Source organism: Pediculus humanus, genomic scaffold (genome assembly GCF_000006295.1).
Source record: "Pediculus humanus corporis 1103172108303 genomic scaffold, whole genome shotgun sequence".
In the NCBI taxonomy this organism is placed as follows: Eukaryota; Metazoa; Arthropoda; class Insecta; order Psocodea; family Pediculidae; genus Pediculus; species Pediculus humanus.
The window spans coordinates 298,646-321,623 of NW_002987872.1; the positions used below are offsets into that span (position 1 = coordinate 298,646).

At 30.4% G+C, this 22,978-nt stretch overlaps 2 protein-coding genes and 1 non-coding gene across 3 annotated transcripts; 1 reads left to right on the forward strand and 2 right to left on the reverse strand.

The window, feature by feature from the left end:
- Positions 1 to 907: 907 nt before the first annotated feature.
- Positions 908 to 14,710, reverse strand: Phum_PHUM574140 (Talin-2, putative; the record flags this gene model as incomplete). Its single annotated transcript, XM_002432114.1, has 38 exons — positions 908 to 1,083; positions 1,169 to 1,280; positions 1,368 to 1,613; positions 1,709 to 1,834; positions 2,136 to 2,260; positions 2,352 to 2,565; positions 2,659 to 2,844; positions 2,925 to 3,041; positions 4,965 to 5,215; positions 5,298 to 5,659; positions 5,748 to 6,033; positions 6,108 to 6,219; positions 6,316 to 6,486; positions 6,584 to 6,818; positions 6,918 to 7,084; positions 7,169 to 7,486; positions 7,558 to 7,817; positions 7,908 to 8,098; positions 8,187 to 8,326; positions 8,447 to 8,615; positions 8,706 to 8,960; positions 9,044 to 9,243; positions 9,320 to 9,592; positions 9,669 to 9,896; positions 9,969 to 10,365; positions 10,444 to 10,637; positions 10,712 to 10,866; positions 10,960 to 11,074; positions 11,156 to 11,358; positions 11,612 to 11,864; positions 12,425 to 12,513; positions 12,746 to 12,914; positions 12,996 to 13,253; positions 13,338 to 13,506; positions 13,609 to 13,879; positions 13,990 to 14,154; positions 14,240 to 14,467; positions 14,575 to 14,710. The coding sequence occupies 38 exons, from the start codon at positions 14,708 to 14,710 to the stop codon at positions 908 to 910; spliced, it is 7,722 nt and encodes a 2,573-aa protein (XP_002432159.1).
- Phum_PHUM574150 lies at positions 1,980 to 2,063 on the forward strand. Its single transcript, XR_009833547.1, has one exon. It is a non-coding gene; the product is annotated as a microRNA, putative (microRNA).
- Positions 14,711 to 18,813: 4,103 nt separating the features above from the next.
- Phum_PHUM574160 (DNA methyltransferase, putative) lies at positions 18,814 to 22,299 on the reverse strand (the record flags this gene model as incomplete). The annotated part of the gene is made up of 1 exon (XM_002432115.1): positions 18,814 to 22,299. The coding sequence occupies one exon, from the start codon at positions 22,297 to 22,299 to the stop codon at positions 18,814 to 18,816; it is 3,486 nt and encodes a 1,161-aa protein (XP_002432160.1).
- Between the last annotated feature and the right edge of the window lie 679 nt (positions 22,300 to 22,978).

Genomic DNA, 22,978 nt, shown 5'->3' on the forward strand with positions numbered 1-22,978 from the left:
TCAGTAGTATTATTATTATTATTATTAATTAATATCCATACGTAGCACGAAACAATAAAAACAAACTCACGTGTTTGGGTGCGCGTGCGCGTGCGTGTTAAAAACATTCCGTTTAAAATTAATTCGTAACAAAAATTTTAGTAAAGCTATCGGAATTAATTGGGGATTATCATTGATAATTATCATTATTACTACCACACGGAGATTAATCTCATCGGATTAACGGATTTGCTTTTATAATATTATAAAATAATAATAATAATAATAATAATAATAATAATAATAATAATAATAAATAAGTACCGGAAACAAAAAGTTACAATCGTACTCGTAATCGTTGAAAAAAAAAAAAGTTGGTTTGTCGTACCTGATTCCTGACGCCCCCCCCTTCTCCTCCTCTTTTTCCTACCATTTCTACAAAAATTTTTTTGGAAGGAATAAAAGGGCACAGATTATTATTATTATTATTATTATTATCATTAATTGATAAACTAAAACTACTCATTTTTTTTTTTTTTTCGTTAATAAAAAACCGTACAATAAAAAATAATGTTTCCGTTTATAAAATTTATACGTGTATATATAATAATAATAATTATATAAAATATTTTAATCTTTTCTTTTAAATTCTTAATCTTCTTTTAATCTTTTAATCTCTATTAATTTTTTTAATAAATTAATTAATAACATATGTATATATTTACGCGCGTACTCATTCTTATTCGATATATAAAATTTATCAATTTTTGATTTTTGTTAGAGAATAAGCGCCATAACCTTCTCTTAAACGCAAAAATTATTGATGATAAGCGGCAAATATTATTATTATTATTATTATTATTATTATTATTATTAATGATAACGATTAAATTTGTCGTGATAAAATTTGAAAGTCTATTTATTATTATTACCGATTCCCGTAACTTTCGTATCCGCTTTGGTACCCGTCCGTTTCAACGTCGCTGTCTCCTCCTTTGAGTTTGTATTTAGCTTGTCTTATGGCCGTCAGCCGACTCCTCGCTTCTTCCAATTGTCTTTCGATTCTGAACACTTCGGATCTTGCATTTATCTCTTGAGCGATACCTGAGAGAAGAGGGAAACGTTTGTGAAAGATTTCATTTAATTTTTAATCGGGAAAAGGTACCTTAATTACGATAAGTATACTAACCGCCGACCATTCTCTTGTTCAAAATTAAACTTCTCTCTTCCTCTTGTTGTATGGCTTGCTGTGCAGCTCGTACTAAATTATCCGTGGCTCGCTTAACCGCGTTTCCAGCAGCCTGGAGAAAACAAAAAAAAAAAATTGTTTTAATCCAGGAATAATATCATCAAATAATAATAATAATAATAATAATACAATTACGCACTTGTAATCTTTTTGTACTGTCTGAATCGGGATCGGCTTTGACTTTGCACGCGACTAGAAGTTGGGCCGTTGAACTCGCCACTTGTTTAGCAGCCGATATTAATTTTTCTTCCGAGCTCACTCCCTGCACGAGAGAATTTGCCGATTCAACAAGGCTGTGAGTGGCTGCAGCCACGAGTCTTGCAGCAGAAATTAAACCTTCCGACCATTGTCCGTCGTCCGAGGATGTCAAAGGCCTTCTGCTAACCTAAAAATTAAAATTTAAAAATTTTTACAAATAATTCTTTTTTTTTTTCTTCCTATTGTTCACTGCAACCGAACAACAGTTAAAAATTAATTTACCTTTCCAAGATCGATTAATTCTCTTTGTGCGGCCGATGCAGCTTTAACCAAAGCGGAAGTTGCGGCGGCAATGGATTTAGCGGCTTCCAAAATCATTTCGTCAAAATTTAAACTTTCATCCGTTTCCTAATTGCGAAAAAATAAAAGTGTGTCATTTTTTGCTTTTTTGTAAAACAATTTTATATAAATGTCACTAAATAATTTATTTACATAAAAAAAATTCTTACTTCTTTTGTTATTATTTAAAAATTATTGAAGCGCGACGAATGGGATTTCAGCCTTGAAATATGTTCGATATTTGGTTGAAATTAAATAAAACAACCAAGAATATCAAACATATCTCAGAGATGAAACGAAATCATTTTCCATTTTGTTTTTTTTTTTATTAAAAATAAAAATTAAAACAAAAAAAAAAATATATAATTACCTGAATCGAACGTCTTGGCCTCAAACTGGCCAATTTTTTAGCGGCGGCATCGATTGAATTAGCCGCACCCAAAAGTTCATTTTCTGCTATTACCGTCGGATCATCTGGATCCACCCAATCGGCTCCTGTTGAAAATTACGAATAATACAATCGAATGTAAAACAATTTAAATAATAAACAAAAACAATAATAGTAATAATAATAATAATAATGTACCTTTTAATAATTGTGCGCTTGTTACAAGCTCTGTGACGCATTGTGCAATTTTTCTAGAAATCGTAGGCAATAAATTTTTGGCTTCGGCACTTCCGGGTTTACTCAAAACGTGCAAAATCGCTTGGAGGAGTTCTCTGTATTGTACGGCAACGTCGTGACCTGCTTGCAAAGTTCGATTTCTCGCCTCAACAGTTTCAGCATTACTAGCCACTCCCTAGAAAAAAAAAAAAAAAATTTTTTTAATTAAAATCTTTTTTTGCGCAACAATAATAATAATAATAATAATACTCATAATTTTTTTTTTTACCTTGCAAATAGATAACATATCCGATATGGCCTTTCTTCCGACGTTTGCAGCCACGATAGCATCATCTTGCTTTCCGCTATTTCCGGCGGCAACAGCACGAGCCGTTGCCGTGGTTATGGGTTTTGTACAACGAACCAAATCTTCAGGAGTCGCCGTGCTTTTAAACTGATCGGGTGACTGAAGAGCCTACGTAAGAGTCATCATTTATCATAAACATATTTAAAAAAAAAAAAACAAAATGGTTTCGAAATAAAAAAATTTCTCACTCGAATTTCTTGTGCTATGGCTTCGATCGTAGCTTCGAGAGCTCTCGTTCCTCTCGTGTGTTCATCTTCGACCGCTTTAACAGTTTTCAACAATGACGTCACATTTGTAACCATGACCTGTACAAGTGGGAAAAAAATAACAATTAATTACGATTGATCAAATACTTAAAATAATAATAATAATAATAAAAACTGCCAAAAGCTTAATTAATTAGTTATAAATTATAAATAATAATAATAATATCAAATGAATAAATAAATTAAAATAATAATAATAATAATAATAATAATAAAAAAGCTTAAGAGGCAACAAAAAAAAAAAAAAAACAGAGCGTAAGTCACAAAAAAAAAAATAAAAATTATATTTCCACCTAACAACAACAACAACAACAACAACAACAACTCTCGTAAGTAATTATTTACTATATAAAAAAAAAAAAGAAAACCTGTGAGAATATGATAAAATTATTATTATTATTAAAATGTTAATCACATACAAATTTTTTAAAGCTATTTTTGTTAGAAACAATCACAATCACAATTACAAATATTAAAAATAAATAAATAAATAATTAATTAATTAAATTGTTAATAACAATAATAATTTAGGAAAACACTATATTAACTCATATTTAAATAACTACTAACTTTTTTTTTCTCTTAATTTTTTTTTATTTTTAAATTTCTGTTGCAGACGAAAAGGTAAACGAAACGACTTGTAAGAAGAAGAAGAAGAAGAAGATGAAGAGAAAAAAAAAACAATATTTATTTCTGCACATCTATTTTTATTTAAAAGCAAATAGAAAAAGGGCAAACATAGAAATTATATGGAATGAAGATGTAAAACACAAGAAGAACGTTAATAAAAAAAAAAAGAAAAAACTATCGGATATGTAAAAACTTAAATTTACCAATTTTTTCTTTTTCTTCCTAATTATATATAATTAAAGAAAAAAATCAAGGTAGGAAAAAAGTTAAGGTTTCAGTATAAAAATCTTATTTTAAAATTAATTCAAACCAAGCTAAATTCACCTCTTATAAACCTTTCAAAAGAAAAGTACATCAGTGATTGTCTTAAAATAATTGTCTTATTAACATTTAGTTTTTTTTTTTTTTATAGGAATAGTAGATATTAGTCAGAAAATATTACAGCGTGATGAAGGGGTAGTAATAGAGGAAGACGCTAAAAAACAGACTACTAAACGGAAGCGAAAATCTCTTGATATGACGCTCTCGAAGAATGCGGTTGAAGACAATCGTTCTTAGAAAGAACGCGAATAAGTTCTTCTTCCTGCTCGGAGATGAATCGGTCGAATTCAGATTCCGCCATACGATCATCCTACCACACACAATAGAATACTCATTCAACGGAAAACTACGTCAAAAACCAACGCCAAAAACCAAATTTTTTTTTTTTTTTTGGCAAGAAAAACATTACATTATAAATGGCGAGAGGTGAATTCAGTCATCGGTTTTCATTCGGATTTTTCCTACCTCTTCTACCTTATCGGTCAGACGTGTATGTACGTAGGAGGTATTTTGTTTGAATTTTAACCTTTGATCTTGTATCGTATAGTATACTTTCAAAGCGAAGAAGAATCACGTGATAAATACTTTTTTTTTTTTTTTACTCTTTCCCACTGGTAAACTTTTAGTTATTATTTGTTATATTATTATTTAAAAACTCTTGACGAAACTTTTATTAATTCAAAACATTAGATTTAAAAAAAAAAAAAAACGTGAAATGTGTTAAATAACAATTTTTTTTTCGACAAACTCTAGGTAAATTTAATAATAATAATAATAATAAAACTAATTCTGAATTCACCAAATGCCATTTTTTTTTTTTTTTGTGACTTACGTTCGTGAGGGTTCGTATATCTGAACCATAAAATTTAATGACTATTTTTTTTTTTCAGTTAATTTTTTAAAATTTATTTGTATATACATATTGCAATTGTGAATGGTTCTAGAGCGCTGCGTAAATATTTCTTTAAAAAATTTTGTTGAAATTGAGATGCAGAAATAGTGTGTATTTACCTTGGCAGAATCCTTTAAATGGTTCATCGAGGGATGATCGATTCCTTTACCGCTCGCTGCTTTCGTTGCTTGTATTAAATCCCCCAAAGCACTCGCTACGTCTTTTACGGCATTGATTAACATGACTTGAGCCTCCGGATTGTTCGATCCAAGGCTAGCAGCTCCGAACTTGACGACTTCTGCCAATTGAACAATTGTTGTAACAGCGTTTTGAGCTGCTACCGCTAATTGTTCTTGACTGGAAGCAGCACCTAAAAGAAAAATTAAAATTTTTGTAAATTGTTTTGGAATTTTAACGCGATTAACCAAAATTAAATTTTTTTTTTTAGGTACCTGCTACTAAAGTTTTGGTGTCTTCTACCAACGCTTTGGCGGTTTTTAAAATGTTTTCTCGATGATCGGCAAACGTTTCGTTTTCATTTTCGGCGTGCAAAGTACCCGCCGTGGCAAACATAATGGTGGTGTCGAGGTCTCCAATTATTCCCGAAACAGTTGAAGCGGCGTTAATGCACGCTTGCGTTCCTCTCGATCCGGCTTGCAAAGCAGCCAGAATTTGAGAAACTCGTTCAGAAACGTGTCTCGACGCTTCGGTGACATCTCTTTGAGCGAACGTGTCACCCATGGGAGCGATTTGACGATTGTTTCCAGCTTTGATCAAATCCGTGCAAGATTTTCCTAAAGTTTGGATTCCACTTCTGCAGAAAAAAAATAATAATAAAGTAAGTATGCAATTTTTTTTTTTTTTTAAACCGTTAAATATAAATATAATTAGTTATTATTAACCTGATTCTCGTGGATACATCTGCATTGCTCGTTGATGAAGCAGCTCCAATACTGTCCGTTGCTAGTTGAGAATAATTTTTAGCTAAATCTGCCGACAATTTTCCCAACTTATCGGTATCAGAACTAGATTTAGTGGCCATTTCTTGGGCGATGTGCGCAATTTCTTTACATCTAGATACCATCCTCGTTTGGTAGTCGACAAAACTGTCGATTTGATCGATATCAATTGTCGAACTTCTGTTATCGGTAACACGTGTCATGGCTCGAGTTATGGAGTCGAGTAATCCTAAAAAAATGAACAATTAACTCGTAAATTTCATAAATTTAAATTTTAGATACACGATTTAGGGTTTTTCTTACCTGTGATGACGCCTGCTTGAGTTGAAAGATGTTCAAGCGTTAAATTCAAGTCTCTCAAAGCCTCTCGCGTGGCTTCCGTCGATTCATCGATATCGGGATGAATGTTCAACGCCTAAAAAAAAATAATAATTTAAAAATTAAACGTAAATAAAATTGATTACATTAATAATTTTTGTTTTAGAACAACGCAAATGAAGTGAATTATTACCTTTGGATTACCACCGCCTTCTTTAGCGGCACATATTAATTGAATGGCACTTTCGGTCAATGTTTTTGTCTGCTCAAGAAGCAACATTTGTTGCTGCGAATGAATAATATTGGATGCTGCACCGATTGAATTTTTCACAAGAGGTACGAAATATTGAATAAATTGAGTGACCTGTAAAATAAATTTTAAAAAATTTTTATTTACAACAAAATTATTAATTTTTTTAAGTTTCGTGAAATTTTATTTTAACTTAATAAATTTATCTTACAGTGTGTCCAACGTTTTCCGCTTGAGATTTGGCAGCAATTTTCAATGGATTTAATTTTTCGCTTATTTCATTAACGGAAGTTTGAACTTGGTCTGTAAATCCTTGCAATGTGTTTTCTCGGTGAGGCTGCAAACTCTGTCTTACTCCAGCAAGAGTAGCTTCATCTAGTTCTCTCATCAGGCCAGTTAATATTTCAATGGCATCATCACACTCTTTTTGCCCGGGAGCTTTGTTTCTATTATTAAAAAAAAAAAAAAAATGAAATTCTAGGTAAGTACCAACCTTATTTTAACTTTGATAGATGAAATTAATAAGGAACAGATAAAAAAATTACCGAATCGAAGATACGAGTTTTTTAATTGAATCGGACACAGATTTACTATGATTTGCCAATAACTGCCATGTCGGAGGATCTCTAGGACTTACTGCTAATGATTTCGCGGCAGTTACCATCGAACATGATCCATCGATAATTGCGTGTCCGGCAGAAGTAATCGGTTCCTAAAAATCATGAAATTAATAATTTTAAAGATTAAACTTGTATTAGCACTAACATTTTATTTTAACATCATCGCTTGTTTATACCTGGGCAGATCTGGCAGCAGCAGATATTTTTGCGGGTGAGCTGGCAAACTCAGAACTGCTGGCAAAAGTACAAAGGTTATCAACAGCTTCAAGTAACGGCTTTGTAGCTCTACTGGTATTCTGTCGATTAATTTCACTATAATCTTGATCTAGATTTTTTATTTCCTTTACGAGATTGGCTGTAGAATTGGCAACTTCTTTGGCAGATTGAACAAAATGACGTTTGGCGACCGGATTTGTGGTTTTTGTGGAAGCTAATCTAAACGCATTACAAAGCCCACTCGTATGTTTAGCAATAACTGCGGCAGCTGACAGAACCTAATAAGAAAAATTGTTTTAAATAACGTACACAGGTAAAATTAAAATTTATATTTCATTTTCTATTTTACCTGTTCGTGATTACTCGTCGGATTCGATAAATCCTGGCAAGCTGTTTGAATCGCTTGACTAGCTCTGGCAAGCTGAGCTTGATCTAATAAACCCGGTCGAGCTGCAGTCGAACTAGGATCGGACACTCCAATTAAATAGGCTGATTGTGCTGCAGCTTCTATAAGACCACATATGGAGGAAGACACGCCTTTAACGGCTTCACCAAACTGTTCGTATTCCGATTTTTTGGCGTGGTTGGCTATTCCGGTCATTCCATCACCTTAAATATAAATTAATTAATTATTGCCTTATCCTTTAAATTAAAATTGCTTAGGAAGTTGTTGGTAGCAAAAAAAAAAAAGAGAATTACCTAAACTCTTAGATTTAGCCATCACGGTATCTAAGCACTCAAAGTAAGTACAATCATTAACCGGCTCATTGGTATTGTCTAGAAGAGGTCTCATCGACTGAATATTTCTAATGGCATTATCACATTCCTTTTGACCAGGAGCGGCACTGACGCAAACATCGACCAAATAATTTATACTATCGGTAACAGCCCTAAAATCATTTTTTACGTAATAAATTAATAATAATTTATTTTTACTAATCTAAAAAGCTGATATTAAAATTTTTAAAAATAATTCACCTTGCGGCAGAAGTTAACTGATTTTTAGCATTAGGAGCGGAGGGATTACTAGCAACAGTTTTAGCTGTGGTCAATAATTTGCTTGATACTAACGATACATTTTTCAACGAGACAACCATTTGGCTTCTAATATCCGTATCCTAAAATTTTACACATTTAATTTAATTAATAATTTTAAGATATTTTTAAATTAATAAAACTAACAAACATGTAAAGTTTTTTTTTATAACTGAGTAACTAATAATGATAGGTATGAGTACCTTTGTTTGACCTGCCATTTCCATTGAAACCCCCATTAAATCATTAAAAGCATTTCCAAAAGTCTTAGAAGATTCAGCCAATTTCGATGAACTTCTAACACTCGTCACAACTTCAGTAGATGCATCATTTAGGTTAACAGCAGCTGAATTCAACTCTTGCTGCAATTCCCTACAATTAAAATTAACCATCCAGAAAATTTATATTTTGACATATGTTATACATTGAATTAATTATAGTTTTAATAAAATAAATGATTACCCGTAAGATTTATTTGTGTGGGGAAATTCATTCATGGTAAGAACTTGAGCAGCATCGTGTATATTATCAATAACTTCATCAACGTCTTTTTGTCCAGGCAAGCAGCTAACGCATTGATTAAGGGCTGCTGAAACATCTTTTGATATGCTCATTAATTCTCTATTATTAGCCTCTTCGCCCGAAATCAAAGTTGCTTTGGCTTCTTCTATTAAAGTTAAGGATTTGTTCATTACGTTATCAGCACTCTGAATGACTCTATGAAAATTAAATAAAAATTTAATGAAAATAATCATAAATTTTAGTATTTTAAATTCAAACTCGATGAAAAAAAATTTTACTTAGTCTGAAGTTGTCGATCTTTTGTTGTAGAAGCCACTCCGCGGACAGCCATTGTTAAATCTTTCAAGCTGCTAGCAGTTTCTTGAGCAGCAAGACCAGTGTAATTATCATTCTGTTGCGCAGCTGCCGTTTGTAACTGTGACATAGCAGAACGAACATTTTTGGAAGCAGTTCCAAGGTTCAAAGCAGCATCTGCAGCCTAAAAACGTAAAAACAGTTAATAAAAAATTTTACTTACATGGAAAATCAAACCTATATATAGGTATATTATATACCGTTTCACCCGGAAGTGGATGTAATTCGTTTCTCATTGCAGCTTTGTAGAAGGCATCCAGTTCTGTTTTAAGGCTTCTTATAAGTTGTGAGGCAGAATTAAAAGCTTCTCCATCGTAACCTCCGCAGACTTCTTTAGCTTTATCAACGGCACTTCGGAGATCATTTAAAGATGTGGCTAACTGTTGAGAACTGTTAGACAATTGTAAGGCACTTGCTTGATCAGATACAGTAGGAACGACTGAAAGCGCGGATTGAACCACTCGAGCTCCAGGCTTAAATATAATATAATTTATTAAATTTGAAATTACTTTTTATTAGTAAAATAAACATTTTCTTAAAATGTGGTACCTGTAAGAATTGTTCGCTAGCATTAATTAGATTCAATTGCGCACTACTGCTTTCAGGATTAGCAACGGATCCTTTAACTCCCTCGGCTAAACGTGGTAGAGCATCTGCTAAAGATCGACAATCTGTTAATAATTCATCTTGTGATGCTTTTGATTGATTACTTTGCCCGGCATTTTGAGCCGCTGTCAAACATTGAATGCTGGAACTAGCAGCTTGTTTTGCAGCATTCTACAAAAAAAATGAATACTCATTCAAATAATTTCAAACAAGGTGGTATTTCTTAAAGGAGTGTTTTAATACCTCTAATCTTGAAAAAAGTTTTCTGCGCAAAGCAGGAGTTGCTGCTTGAGTAGTAGCTAGTCTTAGGTCTTCAACGGCTCTACGCAAAGAATTTTGTCGATAAACATCATTTGGATTAGAAGCACACAATCGAGCGGCTTCGACCATTTTAGCTGTGGCGTCAGCTAAAACTTTAGCAGCCGCCAACAACCTTCGCTGAATTTCTGAATCCGGTTGTTTTTCAGCCTCGCCTTTAATAGCTTGAATAAGCTGAGCAGTGGCTTGCCCAAGAACTCTTGCTTGTCTCACCATTTCAGTTGAATCTGCGGAAGATGCTAAAAGACGATCCGTCGAAATCAAAATCGTTTCTACAGCACTTTCTTGAACCGTTTCTTTAGCCTTTTCACGTGAATAACCCCTGAAAAAATTTTTTAAAAATATATTTAACAAAAATTAACTTATGTAAAATCAATTTTCAGATAGGACAGTTACTGACTTGATATGATTCAGTAATTCATTTAAAGTTCGAGTTACTTCAGCAGCAGCTTGGCTCAATTCCCTTAATAAATTATCATCAGTGGTAGCGGAATTACAGACTTTAACCAAATCTTCGACCGCTTTCGCAACTTCTTTTACTGCTACCATTAATTGCTGCTGGCACGCAGGACTAGAAAGTGTCGGCGCAACAACCTGTAAAAAAAAAAATTCCTTTTAATCCTTTAAAAATTAACAACTATTATTATTACAAAAGAAAATTTGCATACCTTCGAACACGCTACTAGTTGAGATGTAGCTAAAGCACATTGTGATGCTGCAGAAATAACTTTATTTTGAACATTTGGATCATCACAGGTGGAAGCTATATTTTTAGCTTTCAAAACTAAGGCAGCGGTAGTATTGGCGACGGCTTTTGCGAGGTCTAAAATTATCGCGCGTAATCATTAGAATTAACTTTTAAGATAAAAAAAATTTTTTTTTACATATAAAATACTCTATAAAAAATTTATTGTACCCAAAAGCATATCTTGAAGTTCTTTATTATCTTCCGAATCTTCTCCGATAGTGGTTAAAACTTGATGAGATGCTTCTCCGACTCTACTAGCAGCAGATAACAAATTCTGACGAGTCTAAAAGTAAAAGTTTAGTATTTTATTAAAAGATTACATTTTTTAAAATTAATTTAGTTTTATTTTTAAAAAAATACTGACTTCCTTGGCTTCAGGTTCGGCTGCTTTTAATAAGTCGCTAAATGCGTGACAAAGTTGACGGGCAGCTTCTAATAATTTTTCACCGTTTCCTGAATCTTCCATTAAAGCAGCTATCATCCTTACTCCTCGGGTCATTTCGGGAAGATTACTTGCAATAGTTGTAATGGCGGCTCCAACAGCAGTATGATCAACATCTTCGTTTCCTAATTTTCACCATCGTACATATAAATAAATTATCATCTATTTAATAATAGTGCACAAAAATACAGCTTTTTAAAAAATTGATAAAATTTGGTAGGCCTAAACTAATTTTTTATTTTGATCTAGTGATAAGAAAATTGATAAGGCAAATTTAAATAAGGTCATTATTGAATTTAAATTCAAAAATTTTTACAAACGGGAGAAATTAAAATTGGTAAATTAATTTTAATTAAAAAGATTATTTTTGCTACTAACCGGATGTCAGAGTGACTACTTGGGCTGTAGCCGCATTCATGGCTGCTATTTGTGAACTAACATTTTGTTTATTAGTATCTAAAGTATCTTCTTTCCATTTTACAGAAGCGGGATCTGTTCCAAGAGGAGGTATCGGAACTTTGGTAACCAATTCTTTTTCTGCTGTTACAATGACTTCATGACCAGCACTGATTGTCGACAATAATGCTCTGTGAGGTTCCGAAAGGACATTTGTGATTTTCGTTTGTTGCATCTGTTTAAAGGTAATTTTATTAATATTCGTTAAAAATTTAATTCAAGCGGGATAAAATAAATTTAATAATTAATAACCAATAAAAAAATTTATAAGTTTTTAAGCTTTTGAAACGTAATAAATATTTTATGACTAACCCAAATTAAATTTACTAATTATTTGTAATAATTATTTAATTTTTTTTTTGACAAAAGTTTTATGTTTGTTTTAAAATATATATATATATATACCTACTCTGTCCCAAGAAGCATCTGCGTTAGCAAGACATGTAAATAAAATTTTATTTTTAAAAAATTACCCCCCAAATCAAAAACATTTTATACATAAAAAAAATTCCAATAATTAAGAGCAGCAAAAGGTCAATAATACTAAAAATTTAAACGTAAAACGGGTTGTTTGCAAAGTTGTTGATTTCTACTTTTCTTTCTTTCAGGGATTATTATTGCTAACTGTGATAACTTCTCGATTTTCAAACTTTGTGAAAAGGTTCAACTAAAAATTTTGGATAAAAAACAAATCAGCGGATAAGTCTGTAATAATACAAAAAAATAATTAAGTACCGTGGGTGGAGCATGAGCCAAATGCAGCTGACCACTGACTGTTGAATATTGAGCCGCTCCCATGTGGCCAGTTCCGTAAGTACGAGCACCTAAAATTAAATTTTCTTCCTGTAATCCTTTAATATATTTACAATGATAATGATAATAATTAATTATGAACCTTTTTTAATATGTACAAAGGGATTTTAAAATGAAAATTACCATCCGTTTTGTCCCGAATTTAGTATGACATAAAAATTTTTTCTTAATTGAAAAAATTTTAACATCTAAAAAATTACTGTCAAAATTTTAAATTGAATCAATTTTTGAAAATATACTAACCATCAGCTCCTGCCCTCATTATGGCGGGTTTGGCTACCGATTCGGTGTTGACTTTTCCAATCTTGTTTGTTTCGTGTTGAAGAATTGTGGCTTTCAATGGACTAACGCTATCCTCTACCATAGTGGATCCTTCATCACCTTCAATACCAAAATGATCTTTGGATTGTTTCTAGAAACAAAATATTTCTTTTAAATTTTGACTGACCATCAAAAAATTTTTTTGAAACTGTTCAAAGAATATAACAATTACTTTTTTCAAGATGATATCTATGTAGCCAGCAATAAGCTGTTGAATTTGTTCTGCTTCAGTGGTTTGAACGCAATAATATTCATCACTGTAATCGCCAAAATCTAATGTAAATGTATTCGGACTAGCTCCCCATCTTTTGACAGTGGTTAGAGGCCAAGTTTGTAAAATTTCTTTAGTTTTTTCATCCAACCTGAGAACGGAATCTTTTGTCACACCGAGCAAACGTGGTGCTAATTTATTTTTCCCTTTTATTTTTTCCTAAAATAAAAAATTTATAGAATTCTAATAAAACATTTTGAAATTTTATTATATTACATGAATTATGAGAATTTTGATGAATACCTTTACTAAGAAAAAAGCAACACCATAAGTTTTTAATGCTCTTGCTGTTTTAGTGTACAGTACTTTTGCATCCAACTCGGAAAGTCCTTGATGTTTCTTATGTTCTGAAAATATTTTTTTCTCTATTCCTTTTACTTTTAGGTAACTCAGAGGTAAAAATTCTTTTAAACTAAAAAAAAAAAAAAAAGATGAAAAAAATTGTTTTATAGCACAATTAGCCTTAAATTTAAAAAGTTTTTTTTTTTAATTTTAAAATAGTAAATTTTCTTACTCAAGAAATCCTGGACGATGTTTACTTTCAATATGATCCCCAAATTGAATTTGACTTTGAATACCAGCAAATTCGCAGGCTTTTTCTTGAGTGACAGGATGTTTCCCATGTAGTATAGCATCACGAGCTTGAACATACAATAAGTTTAATTGCACTGGATCTCTTGAATCAATATTTTGATCGGAGAAAAAAAATTTTCTTCTCAGGAGAACAGTTTCTGATTCATCGATTCCTTGCTCTCTTAAAGTTTTCGATGGATCAATCCAATTCACTGAAATAATTTAAATAAATAAATAAGCAAATAGTATTCGAATGTATTAAAAACATTTATCAAAATATTATTCGAGTTTAATAGAAGGTAAAAAAAAATTAGTTATTAACCTTCATCATCTGTTTTTAGTTTTTTTCTAAGTTGCTCCATTTTGGCATCTTTTTCCTTTTCTTCTTTTTTTCTCTTGAGTGTAAGGGTACCAAAATTAGGTTTGTTTTCAAGTTCATCTTCTAAATTTTCTCTCACAAGACTATACTCATCATGATTAGTTATACCTTGAAAATTATGCAATAAGTAATTGTGTTAAAACTAAAGGCTTAAATTTTTATTAATTATTACGTGAAATTATCAATTTCATACCGATTTTTGTACAAATTACAACCATGAGATTGGCAACTGGCTGACTGTCATCGACTAGAAGAGTTTTCAAAGTTCCATCCAACATTCGAACCCTTAACGTTCTTAATTTTCTTTTGTATTCCAATAAATCGCCATTCCTTAAAATATAATAATCCAAATTTCTTCCCGGTTCTAACCAGACACCTTTTTTTTGATCTTCGTCTGCTAAGAATAATCCATAATCTTTGGCTGTAAAATATAATTTAAAAAAAAAATATATCGATTAAATACCTTAACCAAAAGTGGTAAAAAAAAAAAAATTAATTTTTTATATTTTTTTCAAATTTAAAACCTACGCTCTCCTAAGTGAGCTTCACTTATTTTTTCTCTGATAAATTTACATGCATCGTACACTGAAGTCGAAGGATTAAAATTCATAGTCTTTGAGAAATTTTGATCCACGATACAGATTTTTAATGATAATGCCGCCATTTTGTTATTCGTTCGTTAATTTTGCGTTCTAACTATTATTCGGTTTACCTAATTTCCTGAAACAAAATTTAAAAAAAAAAAAAAACTTTTTAACTTTGAATTTTATTTATTCATTAAAAATTAATAATAATTAATTATAAAAATTATTTTTTTCGATTAATAATCATCAGTCTCTAAATAATTAAAATTATTCTTCATTTTAAAAAAAATTGATCAATTAAAATAACATTAAGCCATTTTTTTGTATAAGAATATGAATGAAATATTAATTTGAAAAGTACTACGTTGATCAAATCAATACGAAAGTAAAAAACTGGAATCGTCAATCATTGATTACATTTTTTTTTTTTTTTATCAATCAATCGTTTATAATTTTTTTCTATTGTGTCAAAATGACGAAATGAAAAAGAAAAAAAACGAATCACAAATGCTTAGTTTAAAAAAAAAAAAAAAAAAAAAAAAACTAAATGAAAAAAAATATTTAAGTAAAACTGATGGATGCTTGTGCAGTATCCATGGAAACTCCAATTCTAAAATTAGTCCATCCCCTTCCTTATCTTGAAGAATTTTTTTTTTTTTTTTTCCATTCATTCATTCTCCTCCATGAAATCATTGGAATAAAAAAAACTAAATTAATCAGTTGGTTTGATTAAAGCTTGACTTTGAATGATTTTAATTTTAAGTGAGTTTGTTTGTGAGTAAAAAAAAAAAAAACCCCCATTGCATGATTTCCTCCCTTAATGGCAAAAACAATGATTAAAAACAATTTAAAAAAAAAAAACCCCATTTCTTTAAACGTAAGTTTTTATTTTTAAAATTCTATTTTCTCTCGCACTAAATAATAACAAAACAAAAAAAAAAATTAATTTGTTCTAAAAAAAATTTTTTTAAAAACGAAACAAAAAAAAATTAAACAAACGAACGGAACATGAATCCAAATTTAAAAATGGAAACCTAGTTTGTGATGTTTAATAATAAAGTTATTTCTGGACATCGGCGGTTAATTTTTTTTTTTTTTTTTTTTATTCTTACTCAATAATAAGTATTTCGACAAAAATAAATTTCTTAAAAAAAAAACTAATTTTAAGTTTTTAATTTTTTTTTTCTTTTAGTTATAAATTTAAAAAAAAAAAAAAGGAAAAACTTTTTCATTACTTTTTAAAACCCACCGAGATTATTTCTCTAACGTCTCATTTTTCTTCATGTTAATCTAATCTTTATAAAACCAGAAAAAAAAGGAAAAAAAAAAAGAAAAAAAAATTACTGAAAAAACATGGTAATAAATAAGATTTAAATTAAAAGTTAAAATTTTACATGAAACTAATCTTTTTTTTTTTTGTTTTTTTGTTACTTTTCATCTTTTCAGTTAAATCCTTCATCATTCTTCTTGACAATTCACTTTTACTACTATTTAAACTTGAATGAAAAACAATTTTTTTAAAATACATTTTCTCTTAACTTAAATTCTATTTTCTACAAAAAAAAAAAAAAAAATCCTACTTAAAAAATAACCTCTTAAATACTAACAACCAACAAAACAACCAGACATCAGACTCTCATATTAAAAAAAAAATTCAAACAATTATAAAATTATTATTATTTTTAAATTGATATTGTTTAAATAAAAAAAAAAATTACAATTAAATCCTACCTTTTATATTTTCATGTTAAATGAATGATAATTTTAAACAAATTTGACGGTTAACCCGCGACTTCATTAGACCAAAAAAAAATATATGAACAAATTATAAAAAATCTAATGTAAAATTTATAAAAATATGATTATAAAAATACCCTGCATTCTTTTTTTTTCGAATATTCAAAAAAAAAAAAACTAAAAATACGTCAAATTATTAAATTGCATTGATAGAAAGTTAATATTGAACTCGGAATCAGAAGGTTACGCATTTTAATTAATTAATTGCGTTACGAAATACGTTTTTCGCGATTTAAATGAAAAAGTTCGTTCACTCGAAACATCTACACAGGAAGGATGCTGTACTGTAACTACAGCATCCAATGGTTCGGGGGTTGAAAATGATGATTCTGGAAAAGTTCTTGCGCTGGACAAATCTCAGAATTTCCTATAAAAAAGATGGAAAAAACGACGTCGTCGTTTTTCCATCTTTTTTTCTTTCCTTCTTTCTTTCCTTCTTTCCTTCTCTGTCTTTCTCTCTCTCTCTCCCTCTATCTCTTTTCTCTACTTATTTTTTTCCTTTTCTATTTTCCTTGTTTGCTTATTATTATTATTACATTTAAATAATTTTACAGAAAATAACTTTTTACAAATATTATTTTCTAGCTAACTAAACTTATTATACTTGTGGTTAAGTACGAAAAAAAAAAAACAAAACAAATGTCAATGATTAAAAAAGACTAAAAGACTAAAGACTAAAAAATTAGTACAAATAAATTTTTTAACTTTTCTCTCTTTAATAAATAGAAAATTTAAAAAATTTTTTTAATTTTATGGAGAAAAAAAAAAAAAAAAAAAATTAGAACAATTGATTCTTAGGCTTTTAAGAAATAACCAAATCAAAGTAATTGACACTAATTAACCCGTCAAACTCGGGGTAAATCATTAGAAAAAATAAAATTCATTTAAATTTTATGTCGTTTTAAAATACAAAATTGAAAACCAAAAAAATGAAACAATTTTCATTTATTTACAGGTAAATATATATTAATTATTATTAAATTAATGTTCAAAACATTAATACTCCCTCCCCCCCTTTTTGTGCACCACCTTGTCGCGGTAAAGGGGCTTAAGGTCTTACTGTTGGCAACAACAGCAAGGCCAACTAAGAGTGCACGAGCCCACAAAATGTGGGCGTTATTTTACGCCTACTTTTCTTTTTTTTTTTTTTTTTTAAATAAAAAATTAAGGCACGCTTTGAGGACAAAAGAAGTTGGGAAAATAATAATAAAAGTTTCTATAATATTTTACATAGAGGAAATGACGCACATGACAATACGGTTGATATCCTACTTCCTTTCTAAAATTTATTGAGTGGGGGGGAGATTTTTTTTTTTTTTCTATTTGATCTACTACTACTACTACTATACATGAAATCTTAAAATCTCTTATTTCAAAATAATAATTAGGAAATTTTGACAAAACATTTTGTCGTGTAGTTGTAAAAATCATTTATTTTTTTGTACACTGGATACATTTTCAATCTAAAAAAAAGTCTGTGAGAAAAGTCAATGCGCCTATATAATCTATATTATATTTATAAGCCATTTTGATTTTCTTAAAATAACTTATTTGTCGTGGAGTCGTCTCAGTTGATTCTTTTGAAATGATGCATTGTTCTCTTAATTTAATTGCCATTTTTTAATTGTCTAAAAAGCTTTAACGAAAAAACACAAAAAAAAAAAACTTTTACTCTTGTTAATTGATTTGCGAAATTCACCTTTTTCATCATCACTGGATTCCAGTTGATGATACGCCATCGGGACTACAATATATGGCTTTAAGCCAAAAAAAACATCATACTAAAAACTTTTTTCCTTTTTTTTTTTTTTTTAAATAATTTCGGAGGGGGATGAGTTTTCAATAGAAAAAAATAGGGAGAGTAAAATGGAAACTCAACAACTCAACCCAGAAGTTGGCACCGAAAAAAAAAAAAAAAAAAAAGTTTTGTTTCTTGACTAAAACGATAAACCGTCAAACAGGCGCCGATGTTCGGAGAGCGCCTTAAAGTCTCCTTTCCTCTCATTGGTCGCCCGTTTAAGCTTTATATTATCCAGTATTTGGATTAGCTGTCAAGTTCAATTTTTTTTATGATTTTTTTACTTTATTTTATTTTATTTTTTTTTATATTTTCTTCTTTTCCTATTGCCAGTGAATGTTACTCCAAAACTTTACTTTGTTTTTACAATTAGTAAAAGTAAAACACAAAAAAAATAAAATTTTCATTTTATATTTTCGGTAATATTTTATTGTTTTACTACATCACTAATGATAAACATTTGAAATTGATAAAAAAAACGATTATTCTTTTCAATTCATTTTCTTAAGTAAATTATTTTTATAAATCATAGTGTAAATATATATACATAATGTCTGTAACAGATATCAGGGCTCGACAAACATCAAACTATCCATCACAATCGGAAAATTTTTCTTCCAATATAAGGCTTTTTAATATTTCATGTCCGATAGCTCTTGCTATTGGTGGCGGTACAGCATTACCCACTTGCCTAAATTTATCGGCGACAGCTCCGTAAAATTTAAAAGAATCAGGCATGCCTTGAGCTCTTGCAGATTCCCGAATTGTGATGATGCGGTCTTCTTCTGGATGTAAAACTTTCCCTTGTTGATTTGACGGTTCCGGATTTGTTGTCACCGTATTAAAAACACCATCCCAATCCAAGCGACCGTATAAGCCAGACCAATTATTATTACGATTAGCCGTATGAGCCAAAAACCAAGGAATTAAGGTATTGTTTTGTCGAGCTTTTGGAGTGCAAGATTTTCCCGAAGCGCAACTACAAACTCCGCGCAATAAACCGCAACAAGATTTTCCATTTTTACGATCGTGATAAGAATATTTTAGCAAATTCGTTAAGGTTCCATCTCGAAGGCGAACTTGAATGTTTGGTAAATCTCTCCAATCGCATCCTTTTGAAGCAGGAATGTGCCGAATTCGAGCTTCATTTAGAGGACTTATTTCTTTGGTGATGTGATCATGAACCGAATAAGAAGATGTCTTTAAAAATCTTTGGTATGAAGTTGGTGAAGATGAAAAATTTTTATTTGATGCTTTGCCCACGGGAGGTAAGTCGAAAATTGCATCTCTGACTGTAACGTTTCTAAAAGGTGCCGAGGGAGACAAAGTTTTCGAAAATCGACATCTAAAATTTGTATAGTTCATTTCAGAATCAAAGTTTTTTAACGAGCCATAAAATACATGCGTAGGCTTAGGAAAGAACGGAAGCCGATAACCTGGAGCAGCAGCTAATATAAACAATCTCCTCCTAGATTGAGGCAAACCGTAGTTACCTGCCTGAAGTACCCCGAAAGAACACTGATAACCCATGGTAACTAAACAACTAAGGACATGTTTAAAAAAGAGGGATTTTTTAAATGACAAAAAATTTTTTACGTTTTCTAATAAAAAAAATTTCGGTCGATAATAATCGCAAAATGAAAGGTATGTTATTATTAAAGAATTGTTGTACTGAGATTCTTCTTTAGTTGTAAATCTGTTCATGGTACTGAAACCCTGACAGGGCGGTCCTCCACATAGAAACTCAACTTCTCCTTTTTCGGGATAACGATTTCCATCCTTGTCGAATGTTTTCCCGGACAAAACTTCCTTTAGAAAAAAATTGCAGTCACTTTCAAACATTACAATATTTGAAAAATTTAATTTGAACGCTTCAGACGTAGGTTTGTCAATGTCGATTGCCCAAGCAATATCAGCGATACCTGACTGTCGTAGCCCTTCTGCTAAACCTCCGCATCCAGAAAACGCATTGAGCGTTTTCAACTTTTTAACATCTTTAACATTTTCTTCAGCATTACGTATAACTGCATTTTGAACTTTGTAAAAGGTTTCATTTGCAGAATTAAAACCAGAATGAAAATAAAATTGGATTTTCGAATTCACCTGAGGAGGAAATTCCGAATGAATTACATTACAACGACCTTGAACATGATCGAGTGATACCTTAACCTCTTCTTCTGACCAATAAAGCAATTGAAGATCGAATAGTCGTTTATCACCCGCTTTAATAACGCGAGTATTTTCCGGACGATAAAACAATTTTACAGTTAAAAATAAATTTTTTTGTGATCCGCCAACAAGAGAAAAAATATTTTCGACGTAAGCAACCACAAATGGTTCTGGACACTCTTCAGTCAAATTGATTTCTTTCGCTTTTCTATAAATTTCAGGGTAAATAACTTCGTTAGCTTTGATGGTGACCAAAGTTTTCTCGATTCTTAATGATGATTTTTGAGCTTCGAAAACAACGGAAAAGGGTTCCAAAAATACACAACAACCTGGAACGTATTCTTCATTCGTACGAACTATTTTTTCATAGAGAATAATACCAGAGTCGTGAACTTTTTGACCAAAAGTAGTAATGGCCGTAGCTTTTTCCTCTTTCAATTTTTTGTTACAAACGCTACATTCAGAACTTGAATTTTCTTCGTAATCTTCAAACGTTCCGTACGCCTCCAAATATTTTTTTTGAATGAAAAATACATTTTGCGAAGGTGTAGGTTGATAATTTAAATACTGATCCCAGGTACTCGGGGGCTTCCTTATTTCCACATTTAATTTTTTTGTAATTTTACAAATTGGCCAATCGCTGCATTCTTCAATGTAAAAAATTTCAAACGGATCACAAGCATTTCCAAGAATAGTTTCTGAACCCTTTATAAATTCGATGCAGTGAACTTTCTTGGTAAAATTTTGTTCGAAAAATCGTTCTATTCGAAAAACTTTGTTCTCTTTTACAGATTGATTAGTATTGATTTCAACGAAATCTTTGACGTGAAATATTTCGTCATTTACCACAGCAAAATTTGAATTTTTTTCCCATGAAAATTTAATTATTTTTTTCGGTGACGAATCATCGATCGAATTAATTTTTTTTGCGGTTTTGTCAGATAAACCGTTTTCTTTATTAAAAAAAAATTTAAAATGATTCCTAACCAATGGCGTTGTTGTTGTTGTTTTAAAAATACTCTTATAACCAAATCTTTTTCTTCCGTAATCTAGTTTTCCTATATTTATTTTATATTTTTTTATCATATCTTGTATCGCAGGAGTTGATATAAGTTTTTTATTACTATCAACTTCCCGAACTTGATCAATAATGAACTGTGCATTTTTACAGATACTAAGTTCGTCAAAAGGCTCAATGTCATCCGGAACGGAAACTTCATTCAATCTATTTAGTAGCTCCTCAAAAGTAGGTTTAGAAGTATTATTTAAAAATTCAATAACAATTTTTGTTAACAGGGCTTTCTGCTTCGGTATCCGCATAAAAGAACTGTATTCAGAACTGGATTCCATTAAAATGTACTCAGCGTACGGAGTGCGAAATGCAATTAAAAAACTATTTCCGCCATCGTATCCAGAAATCCACCACTCAACTATTGGACCCAGCTCCTGAGCAGGAACCCCGTTGTTGGGACTAGGGTCATCGTCGTAAATTGGTTTTATATATCCACTAAAAAATATTAACTGATCGTTTTCTATGAGACCAGTGTCAAAAGGACATAAATGCCCTTCACCGTCAAATACAGTAAAACAAGTAATTTTGTGTAAAGGTTTTATGTCTATCTCCGGAATGAAACCGCCATCGCAATAAAGCTGCAGGCGGTCATCTGTTAGCGCAGCTTCTTCTTCTAATGCGCTTTCCTTAAGACCTTGAAACAATTTTGTATTAGGATCTAAAATATTTTGTTTACAAATATGACAAATTACAGGAGAGCTATCGTTTTCCTTCGATAATTTTTTCTTCTTATTTTCCGGAAAAAAATCACTCTCAAATTCTGATTCGGTCCAATCGTACGATTTTGATAACAAAACATTATTATTAATATTTTCGTAATTTGTTTCTGTCATTTTGTTTTTTTTTTTTTTAAAGAATATTGGCTTTTATATTGATTACCTATTTATATAAAAAAAAAATAATTTAATGAGTCGTTGAAGTTCTTTCAAAGGTTTGCCCACTAAAACCCAAAAGTAACTACTTATTTTTCTTTCTTTCAAGACAAAAAATGTTTTTAATTATCCGGAAAGATCTCTTACGTAATATTGAGTAATTTTAAATCTTTCAAAATTAAAAAAATTTAATAAATTCAATAATATTTACATTTGTAAGATTAATTAAGTAATTTCATAGCAAACAGGTATTTACTGATTTAACATCAATAATAATAAAATACTTTATTTTATTATTATTGATGTTAAAAAAAAAATCATCATTATCCACAAAGAGGAAAAGCCTTCTTAATAATAATAATAAATTTAGTAATTTTGTGGTCGATTTTTAAGAGATTTTTCCGGTCGATCAAGCCACAGATAAAAATGAAGATAGTAAGATGCCCTCACTCTTTGACTTAAATAAAAAAAAATACTAAATTACCATTTTCTTAAACTTACTAATAACTAATTTTTATTATTTATGATTGTCAATAAATATAACCAAGTTTTTTTTTTTTTTTTTTTTTTTACTTACAATATGCAAGCTATAAAAACTTACTGACGTCATTTTTAATTCAATTAAAAAGCAAAATTTTAA